The 11,939-nt window shown below is 40.6% G+C and overlaps 1 protein-coding gene across 1 annotated transcript; it reads right to left on the bottom strand.

Moving 5' to 3' along the window:
• Positions 1-261: 261 nt before the first annotated feature.
• Positions 262-570, bottom strand: LOC126087055 (MICOS complex subunit MIC13-like). The gene has a single exon (XM_049904031.1). It carries the CDS (start codon positions 568-570, stop codon positions 262-264), a length of 309 nt encoding a protein of 102 aa, XP_049759988.1.
• Between the last annotated feature and the right edge of the window lie 11,369 nt (positions 571-11,939).

The following is an 11,939-nucleotide window of genomic DNA, read 5'->3' as shown; positions in this document are numbered from 1 at the left end:
TTAGGGGGAGAGGACATAGACACTTCTTCTTTCTTCTTCCTTCTTATTCTTCTCCCTCCCCCTTCTCCTTCCCTTTCCCCTTCTTCCTCCTCCTCTTCTTCCTCTTCCCCTTTTCCTTCTTCTTCTTCACACTTCAGAAGTCCTGTATTGGGTCTGCAAGGCTGTGAGCTGCCCTTGGAGATGGGTCCCAGTCTGGAGTCTTCCAGGTTGTGACATCCCTGCCCCTGTTCCCAACCAAGGCAGGTGGCCTCATCTGACATTTTACTTGGCATGCTCCTTCGAGTATTCCCAGCCCTCCTTGGAGTACTCACAGGCCTTGGAGGGGGCCACCAATAGAGCTGACATCACCGTGATGATGCCTGAATTCCAGGACTTGAGGACGAAAAAGTTAAGCTCTGAAGGGCGTGAGAGCTGGCGCATCTGCAGGCCAGTCTGCTTGTATACATACTGGCTGAACTGGTACATGGCAGGTGGAACTACCTCCTCTGCCTTCCAAAGGGCCGTCTGGCTCTTGTCGCCGGGCCCCAGCCCCTCCTGGTCATGTACCAGGTTGACAGTGCTCCCTGCCATACCACCTTTGATAAGACACCTCATCAGCGACCACACCAGCCAACATGGTTGCTCCAATCTGCATGAAAGGACACTCCAAATGCCACTTCTTGATAGGAGATGTGTCAAGATCATAATGTAGAAAAGCATGTGGGATGGGAGATATTGTTCCACCCATGACAACATCATTTAGAAGATAGTAACTTGCAACGAAGCTTTTGATAAGAATTGAGCAGACCTAATTGAAAGGTATCTTTCTGGCACCAAATGCCAGTGAGGAGGTCTTGGCTTGGTCCAAGTGGATACACAGCAGGTTTATGAAAATGACCATAAGCTACAGATCAACAGAATCTGGGTCCCCACGGTTACACACATGCAGGCATTCAGAGAAAAGTGGCACCAATCTCTGAATATTACAAAGTATATGAAGCCTTTAATCAAGTAGACAAATCACCCACACACGTGAATTTTTCACTTTTTTTCCAACTTAGCCTTATAACTAAGACTCAAGCCAGAGACTATGACATAGATATAAATAGACCCAGAGCATCATTATATGTAATTTGGAAAGAGCTTCATGGGTGTATATCTGTAAGCAGTGCAGGAACACTTTCAAGCTGTATTTACGTGATATCAAACATCTGGCTGAAAATGGAAAAAATAATTAATTTGGATCAGAAAACAGAAGTACAAATCTCAGTGCATTGGCCTTTGGAATAATGAATGCAGAGCTGATCTTCTCACCCCAAGAGCGAGATGATGGTGTACAAGAAGGGCCACTGAAATGGTCAAGGGGAGAAAACCGGCCTTGTGGGAAGGCAAACTTAAAAAAAACTCCATTATGCAAACATGGGATGGGAAGGGGTGAAATCAAAAGACGATGAAAAACATAAAGGATATGACCCTTAAAGAACCAAACTGCTGGAACCAGGAGCTTTAAAGCTTGAAGGCAATGATTTAGTTCAGTTAAAATTCAATCAACCCTGGCTACCAGGGGTAAGAGCATTCAGGAAACTCAAGCTTCCAGATAGCCAAGGAATTATTTCTTCAGTTATCACAACCTATTCCCACTCTTTTGGGTAGAAACTTTTCTAAAATGTGTTGCTTTCTCTAGCCCTCTTAGCTGTAAAACACTACACCATACCACTGCCGTGGCCATCAGGGTATACAACAATTATACCACACCCTCAGGTCGCAATGGCCCTTAGGCCCTGAGATAATTTATTTCTTGTCTTTGTTTTTTCAAGTCCTTCTATTTTCTCTCTTTCCATCATCCTTCAGATCTTCTTTTTTTGTGGCATGTCTTAGAATAGGTTACCCAACTCAACAGCAATGGGTTAGAGGCACATCTGAGATAAGGATGTTTGTGCGAGTTGTTTACTTGGGAGGTGATCCCAGGAAGCACCAGTAGAGGGAAGGAGAATGTGTCAGAAAAGGAAAGGAAGATCATACAGGTGCATTAATGAGCAGCTGGGGTCCCTAGGTAGTGGAAACAGCTATCAGATTAATGCGCTCGCCTGCTAACTAAAAGTCTGGAGGTTCAAGTCAACCCAGAGGCACCTCAGAAGACAGCCCTGGCCACCTAGTTCTGAAAAACCAGCCACTGAAAACGTTATGGAGCACAGTTCTACTTTCACACACACATAGGCACCATGAGTTGGAATCAACTCCATTGCAACTAGTTAATGAGCAGTTACTACAGTGGGCAGCTGTGCTCTGTCCCACTGGGACCTCTGTGAGACCATGCAGAGCTGTCCCACATAAGGGGCAGGAACCTAGATTTTACCCACCACATTCTATCATTCTTTGAGGCTACTCATAACTCCCTGGCACTTCAAGAAGCCTGCAGGTGTTTGCAGTAGGAAGCCATCAGGCATGTGGGAATGATGTGTGCAAAGAGGATGTGGGCAGGAGCAGGCAGCAGCTCCTACTCTGTAACTCAGATGTCTGCCTGGGGCAGTCCCTCCCTCATGGTCTCACACCTGACAGAATTTGGGGGTAAAGGAAGAGATCTAGACTATGAGTGAGAGCATAAGGCACTCTCCTCTGCATAAAAGATACATTTTGTTATAGATCAGGGGCCTTTACTTTCTGTTTTCTTCCTGGGTCTTGGTTATATTTTTAAAAGATACTGTAAGGCAACTAGTAGTAAAAAAAAAAAAAAAACACTCAAAAATCCAATCAAATTAATATTTGAAACAAAGTACAAGTCTACTGGAGGCGGGGCCAAGATGGCAGAATAGCCAGATGCTTCTGGCAATCCCCGTCACAGCAAAGACCTGAAAAATCAAGTTAAATGATTATATTTATGACAAGCTAGGAGCCTTGAACATCAAAGGCAAAGTCAGAAAATGGACTAAGTGGCAGGGGGAGAGTGAGACTGTTCAGAAGCAGAGAGGAGTTACCTGACCTAAATCAATGAGATCCCTCAGGCACCATTGTCAGAAGCGGCTGTGGCAGGCTGGTGGTAGTGTTCGGCTGCTGTTTCCTCAGGTAGAAGCAGCCAGCTACACAGCCTAGTCACACCTCAGGAACCAGAGAACAACAGCGCTCTCAACAAAAGCTAAGTACTTGCATATATTTTATTGTGCCCCCCACACCCAACCCAGCTTCAGAGGCTGTTGATTTCCCTGGGCCTGAGATAGGCCCTGTTGAGCACCTGGAGCCATCCTCCTGGACATGGAGAAGGAATAAATTCACAACAGGGGGAAAAGATAATTTGCCAGCTCCACTAACCGGGGCAGCTCAGGACAGATGCAGCTCCTGTACAGGTATAAGTGATCCATGGACTTTCAGTACTTTTCCCCCCTGCATGGACCTGTGTGGGCCAATTTCAGGAGAAGAGGCCCTTGCCGGCAGACTGCAACTGTTTAAGCTCTGCAGTGAGAGGTGGGTGTTTGATATTTGACACAGATTTGCCTATCAAAGGGGGTCCTCACCTACCCACATCAGGGGACTAAGGACTGGCAGCTTCTCTCAGGTCACCCAGCCCCTGTGACAAGGGTCCAAGGATAACTGGTGCCTCCCAGTCCTTAAAACCAAAAGCATTGGGTGCCCACGGTCCATCTGCAGAACCTACCCACCTGCAAGCTCTAGGGAAGAGGAACACATTTTCCTCAGAGACACTCGGGGAATGGTTCTCAGCCCAATGCCTTGTTCAGAGTGTGACCCTCTGCTACAATCTGATACCAGTACCTACACCAAACAACCCTGCCCCCCTAAGATGGTAGGACAGAGACTGTACCACATGCTTGATGGCCAGCTACCTGGACACCTAAGCTGAATCCACACAAGAAAAGTGAATGGACTCTAGGCTCATATACCTGATAACAACTCTAGCCATCTGGTGACAGGAAGTCAGAGCCCCAAAGGTGAAAATAATCAAGCTAGCTCACTCAAGCAACCCATCTGGGCATATCAAAACAAAACAAAGTGAGAGACTAGGATACACTAAGCAAACATAAAATAAACTAATACAATACATAACAGATGGCTCAGAGACAACAGTCAATATCAAACCACATAAAGGAACAGACCATGATCGCTTAAACAAGCTCTCAAAACAGAGAATCAAAGTATCTTCTGGATGAAGGTGCCTTCCTGAAATTACCAGATGCAGAATTCAAAACATCAATATACAGAATTCTTCAAGACATAAAGAAGGAGATCAGGCAATACGCAGAACAAGCCAAGGAAAACACAGATAAAAGAGTTCAAGAAATTAAAAAGGTTCTTCAAGAACATAATGAAAAATTTAACAAGCTGCAACAATCCATAGAGAGGCAGCAATCAAAAATTCAGATTAACAATAAAATTACAGAATTAGACAATTCAATAGAAAGTCAAAGGAGAAGAACTGAGCAAGTGGAAGGCAGAACTGAGGACCTTGAAAATAAAGCACTTGGCACCAATATATTTGAAGAAAAATCACATAAAAGAATTAAAAAAAATGAAGAAACCTAAGAATCATGTGGGACTCTATCAAAAGAAATAACCTACGCGTGATTGGAATACCAGAACAGGGAGGGATAACAGAAAATACAGAGAGAATTGTTGAAGATTTGCTGGCAGAAAACTTCCCTGATATCATGGAAGATGAGAAGATATGTATCCAAGATGTTCATCAAACTCCACATAAGGTAGATTTTAAAAGAAAGTCACCGAGACATATTATACTCAAACTTGGCCAAACAAATATGAAGAGAGAATTTTAAGAGCAGCTAGGGATAAACAAAAAGTCGCCTACAAAGGAGAGTCAATAAGAATAAACTCTGACTACTCGGCAGAAACCATGAAGGCAAGAAGGCAATGGGATGACTTACATAAAGCACTAAAGGAAAAAAATTGCCAGCCAAGAATCATATATTCAGCAAAACTGTCTCTCAAATATGAAGGTGAAATTAGGACATTTCCAGATAAACAGAACTTTAGGGATTTTGTAAAAAACAAACCAAAACTACAAGAAATACTAAAGAGAGTACTTTGGTTAGAAAATCAATAATAACAGGTATCAACCCAAGACTAGAACACTGGACAGAGCGATCAGATGTTAACCCAGACAGGGAAATCACAAAAATAAATAAAGATAAAAAAAAAGTTCAAAATGGAGAAAAAGGCGATGTCACTGTGTAAAAGAAGTCCACATTAAAATAATAAAGAGGGACTAAGAAATGTGGTCATAGATCTATCGTATGGAGAGGAAAACAAAGCGATATAAAGAAATAAAAGTTAGGTTTAAACTTAGAAAAATATGGGTAAATACTAAGGTAACAACAAAGAAGACTGAATATCTTACTCATCAAAATAAAACACAAGCAAAAAATAGAGACTCAACAGAAACAAAATCAACAATAAAGAATAAGAGGAAAAGACAATATATAAAGATAAACTATTCAGCACAAAAACTTAAGTGGGAAAAAGAAGCTGTCAACAACACACAAAACAAGCCATCAAAATGACAGCACTAAACTCATATCTACCTATAATTACACTGAATGTTAACAGACTAAACGCACCGATAAAGAGAAAGATAGGGGTAGAACGGACAAAAAAACACGATCCATCCATATGTTGCCTACAAGAGACATGCCTTAGACAAAAACTAAAACTCAAAGGATAGAGAAAAATATATACCAAGCAAGTAAAAATCAAAAAAGAGCAGGAGTGGCAATATCAATTTCTGACAAAATAGGCTTCAAAGTTAAATCCATGACAAACGATAAGGAAGGACACTATATATTGATTAAAGCGACAATATCCCAGGAGGATATAACCATATTAAATATTTATGCACCCAATGACAGGGCTGCAAGATACATGAAACAAACTCTAACAGCATTGAAAAGTGAGACTGACAGCTCCACAATTATGGTAGGAGACTTCAACACACCACTTTCGGTGAAGGACAGGACATCCAGAAAGAAGCTCAATAAAGACACGGAAGATCTAAATGCCACAATCAACCAACTTGACCTCATAGACATATAGAGAATACTCTACCCAACAGCAGCCAAGTATACTTTCTTTTCTAGTGCACATGGAACATTCTCTAGAATAGACCACATATTAGGTCATAAAGCAAGCCTTAGCAGAATCCAAAACATTGAAATATTACAAAGCATCTTCTCTAACCATAAGGCCAAAAAAATAGAAATCAACAACAGAAAAAGCAGGGAAAAGAAATCAAACACTTGGAAACTGAACAATACCCTGCTCAAAAAAGACTAGGCTATAAAAGACATTAAGGATGGACTAAAGAAATTCATAGAATCCAATGAGAATGAAAACACATCAGAACCTTTGGGACACAGCAAAAGCAGTACTCAGAGGTCAATTTGTATCAATAAATTCACACATTCAAAAAGAAGAAAGGGCCAAAATCAAAGAATTATCCCTACAACTTGAATAAATATAAAGAGAGCAACAAAAGAAACCTTCAGGCAGTAGAAAAAAGGAAATAACAAAAATCTGAGCAGACCTAAACAAAATAGAAAACAGAAAAACAATTGGAAGAGTTAACAAGACCAAATGCTGGTTCTTTGAAAAAATTAACAAAATCGATAAGCCATTGTCCAAAATGACAAAAGAAAAACAGGAGAGGAAGCAAATAACACAAATAAGAAATGAGATGGGCGATATCACAACAGACCCAACTGAAATGAAAAGATTACTATGAAAAATTGTACTCTAACAAATTTGAAAACCTAGAAGAAATGGATGAATTCCTAGAAACACACTACCTACCTAAACTAACACAAACAGAGGTAGGACAACTAAACAGACCCATAACAACAGAAAAGATTGAAAAGGTAATCAAAAAACTCCCAACAAAAAAAAGCCTTAGCCCGGACAGCTTTACTGCAGACTTCTACCAAACTTTCAAAGAAGAATTAACACTACTACTGAAGGTATTTCAGAGCATCGAAAAGGATGGAATACTCCCAAACTCATTTTATGAAGCCAGCATATCCCTGATACCAAAAGCAGGTAAAGGCACTATAAGAAAAAGAAAATTACAGACCTATATCCCTCATGAACTTAGATGTAAAAATCCTCACCAAAATTCCAGCCAATACAATTCAACAACATATCAAAAAAATAATTCACCATAACCAAGTGGGATTCATACCAGGTAAAACGCAGGGATGGCTCAACATTAGAAAAATAATCGATGTAATCTATCATATAAATGAAACAAAAGACAAGAACCACATGATTTTATCAATCGATGAAGAAAAGGCATTTGACAAAGTTCAAAACCCATTCATGATAAAGCCTCTCAGCAAAACAGGAATAGAAGGAAAATTCCTCAACATAATAAAGGCCATTTCTACAAAGCCAACAGCCAACATCACCCTAAATGGAGAGAGTCTGAAAGCATTCCTCTTGAGAATGGGAACCAGACGAGGATGCCCTTTATTACCACTCTTGTTCAACATTGTGCTGGAGGTCCTCGCCAGAGCAATTAGGCTAGATATAGAAATAAAGGGCATCCATTCAGCAGAGTATCGGGATACAAGATAAACACAAAAATTAGTTAGATTCCTCTACGCCAACAAAAAGAACATCGAAGAGGAAATCACCAAATCAATGCCATTTACAGTAGCTCCCAAGAAGAAAACTACTTAGGGATAAATCTCACCAGAGATGTAAAAGACTTATACAAAGAAAACCACAAAACACTTCTGCAAGAAACCAAAAGAGACCTACATAAGTGGAAAAACATACCTTGCTCATGAATACGAAGACTCAACATTATAAAAATGTCTAGCCTACCTAAAGCAATCTATAGATTTAATGCAAATCTGATTCAAATTCGAAAGACATTCTTTAATGAGATGGGGAACCAATCACCAACTTCATATGGAAATGAAAGAGGCCCCGGAGAAGAAAAGCATTGCTGAAAAAGAAGAACAAAGTGGGAGGCCTCACTCTACCTGATTTTAGAACCTATTATACTGCCACAATAGTCAAAACAGCCTGGTACTGGTACAACAACAGATACATAGGCTGATGGAACAGAATTGAGAATCCAGATATAAATCCATCCACATATGAGCAGTTGATATTTGACAAAGGCGCCAAAACAGTTAAATGGGGAAAAGACAGTCTTTTTAACAAATGATGCTGGCATAACTGGATATCCATCTGCAAAAAAAATGAAACAAAACCCAGGCCTCACTCCATGCACAAAAACGAGCTCAAAATGAATCAAAGACCTAAATATAAAATCTAAAACGATAAAGACCATGGAAGAAAAAATAGAGACAACGTTACGAGTCCTAATACATGGCATAAACAGTACACAAAACATTACTAACAATGCAGAAGAGAAACTAGATAACTGGGAGCTCCTAAAAATCAAACACCTATGTTCATCCAAAGAGTTCACCAAAAGACTAAAAGATTACCAACAGACCGGGAAAAAGTTTTTAGCTATGACATGTACGATCAGCCCCTGATCTTGAAAATCTACATGATACTACAAAAACTCAACTGCAGGGGCGGCGGAGCCAAGATGGTGGAATAGACAGATGCTTCCGTAGAGCCCTCTTTACAACAAAGACCAGAAAAAACAAGTGAAACGAGTATATTTGTGACAAGATGGGAGCCCTGAGCATCAAAGGCAACCTTAGACACTGAACTGAGGGGCAGGGGAAGGAAGAGGCCGTTCAGAAGCAGAGAGGAGTTACCAGACCTGAATTGCGGGAAGCCCTCAGACACCATCTCCAGAGTGGCGGCGGCGGCGGCAGCGAGCTGGTCGTAGCGTTTGGCCCCAGTTTCCTCAGGAAGAAGCAGCCAGCCACACAGCCCACTCACGCCTCCAGAACCTGAGGAGAAGGGCGCTCTCAGCAAAAGCTAAGTACTTGCGTATATTTTACCGTGCCCCCTCCCCACCCCCAACCCAGCTTCAGCGGGTGAATCCCTAGGCCTGAGATAGACCCTGGTGAGCTCCTGGAGCCGTCCTCCCGGCCTTGAGGAAGGAAAAAATTTGCAACTCAGGGGAAAAGATAATTTGCTAGCTCCATTAACTGGGGGAGCTCAGGACAGAAGCGGCTCCTGTCCAGGCATAAACCATCTGTGGACCTTGAGCACCTTTCCCTTCTGCACGGGCCTGTGTGGGCCTACGTGGGGAGAATAGGCCCTTGTTGGCAAACTCCAACCATCTCCGAGGTGCAATGGAGAGGTAGGTGTTTGAATTTTGACATTGCTTTGCCTATAAAACAAGGTCCTGGCCTACCCACAACAGGGACCTAAGGGCTGGTGGCTCCACTTGGGTAACCCAGGCACCTGCGACAGGGGTCCACAGATAACTGGTACCTCCCAGTCCTTACAACAAAAACTTTGGGTGCCCATGGTCTCTCTGCAGAACCCACCCAGCAGCATGCTCTAGGGAACAGAGATGTGTTTTCCTCAGAGACACTTGGGGGTCGGTTCTCAGCCCCCTGCCTTGTTCAGAGTGTGACCCCCTGCTGCAATCAGATACAGGTACACATGCCAATCACCCCTGCCCCTCTAAGACTGTAGGACAGAGCCTGTACCACACACTTGATGATCAGCTCCCTGGAAACCTGAGCTGAAGTCATACAAGAAAACTGAATGGACTCCTAGACTGATGCACCTGATAACAGCTCTAGCCAGCTGGGGACAGGACACCAGAGCTCCAAAGGTGAAAATAATCAAGCTAGCTCACTCAAACATCCCATAGGGGTATACCAAAACAAAACAAAGCAAGCAGCTACGACACAGTAAGTAAGCATAAACTAATACAATAACTTATAAATGGCTCAGAGAAAACAGTCAATATCAAGTCACATAAAGAAACAGGCCATGATCACCTCAACAGGATCTCAAAACAAAGAATCCAGGGATCTTTTAGATGAAAGTGCGTTCCTGGAATTACCAGATGCAGAATACAAAAGTTTAATATACAGAACCCTTCAAGACATCAGGAAGGAAATGAGGCAATAAGCAGAACAAGCCAAGGAACACACAGATAAAGCAACTGAAGAAATTAGAAAGATTATTCAGTAATATAATAAAAAGTTTAACAAGCTGGAAAAATCCATAGAGACACAGCGATCAGAAATTCAGAAGATTAACAATAAAATTACAGAATTAGATAACTCAGTAGAAAGTCAGAAGAGCAGAATTGAACAAGTAGAAGCTAGAATTTCTGAACTCGAAGATAAATCACTTGGCACTAATATATGTGAAGAAAAATCAGATAAAAGAATTAAAAAAAATGAAGAAACCTTAAGAATCATGTGGGACTCTATCAAGAGAAACAACCTGCGAGTGATCGGAGTACCAGAACAGGAGGGATAACAGAAAATACAGTGAAAATTGTTGAGGATTTGTTGGCAGAAAACTTCCCTGATATTGTGAAAGATGAGAAGATATCTATACAAAACGCTCATCGAACTCTGCATAAGGTAGATCTTAAAAGAAAGTCACCAAGACATATTATAATCAACCTTGCCAAAACCAAAGATAAAGAGACAATTGTAAGAGAAGCGAGGGATAAAATAAAGGTCACCTACAAGAGAGAGCCGTAAGAATAAGCTTGGACTACTCAGCAGAAACCATGCAGGCAAGAAGGCAATGGGATGACACATTTAAAAAACTGAAGGAAAAAAATGGCCTGGCAAGAATCATATATCCATCAAAACTGTCTCTTAAATATGAAGGTGAAATTAAGACATTTCCAGATAAACACAAGTTGAGAGAATTCGTAAAAACCAAACCAAAACTACAAGAAATACTAAAGGGAGTTCTTTGGTTAGAAAATCAATAATATCAGGTGTTGACCCAAGACTAGAACACTGAGCAGAGCAACCAGAAGTCAATCCAGACAGGTAAATACAAAAAAAAAAAAACCAAAGGTTAAAAAAAAAAAAAAGCCCAACACAGGGTAATGGCGATGTTATTATATAAAAGAAGACAATATTAAAATAATAAAGAGGGACCAAGAAATGTAATCATACACCTTCCATATGGAGAGGAAGATACAGCGATACAAAGAAATAAAAGTTAGTTACAAATTTAGAAAAATAGGGATAAATAATAAGGTAACCACAAAGGAAACAAACTATCCTACTCATCAAAATAAAATACAAGGGAAAAATACAGACTCAGCAGAAACAAAATCAACAACAACAAATATGAGGAAAGGACAATATATAAAGATAATCTACTCAGCACATAAAATCAAGTGGGAAAAACAAGCTGTCAACACACAAAAAAAGACATCAAAATGATATCACTAAATTCATACCTATCCATAAAAAAAATCCATAATTACCCTGAATGTAAATGGACTAAATGCACCAATAAAGAGACAGAGAGTGGCAGAATGGATTAAAAAACAAGATCCGTCTATATGCTGCCTACAAGAGACACACCTTAGACTTAGAGACACAAACTAAAACTCAAAGGATGGAAAAAATATATCAAGCAAACAACAATCAAAAAAGAGCAGGAGTGGCAATATTAATTTCTGACGAAATAGACTATAAAGTTCAATCCATTAGAAAGGATAAGGAAGGACACTATATAATGATTAAAGGGACAATACACCAAGAAGATATAACCATAGTAAAAATTTATGCACCCAATGACAGGGCTGCAAGATACATTAAAAAAAACTCTATCAGCATTGAAAAGTGAGATAGACAACTCCACAATAATAGTAGGAGACTTCAATACACCACTTTCGGTAAAGGACAGGACATCCAGAAAGAAACTCAAAAAAGACACAGAAGATCTAAATGCCACAATCAACCAACTTGACCTCATAGACGTATACAGAACACTCCACCCAACAGCAACCAACTATACTTTCTTTTCTAGTGCACATGGAACATTCTCTAGAATAGACCACATATTAG

This window comes from Elephas maximus, chromosome 12 (genome assembly GCF_024166365.1).
Source record: "Elephas maximus indicus isolate mEleMax1 chromosome 12, mEleMax1 primary haplotype, whole genome shotgun sequence".
Classification (NCBI taxonomy): domain Eukaryota; kingdom Metazoa; phylum Chordata; class Mammalia; order Proboscidea; family Elephantidae; genus Elephas; species Elephas maximus.
This window is presented reverse-complemented; position numbering and strand designations above follow the sequence as displayed.

Coding starts and splice junctions, on each gene's coding strand:
- LOC126087055 (XM_049904031.1), bottom strand. CDS start 570: ATGGCAGGGAGCACTGTCAACCTGGTACATGACCAGGAGGGGCTGGGG.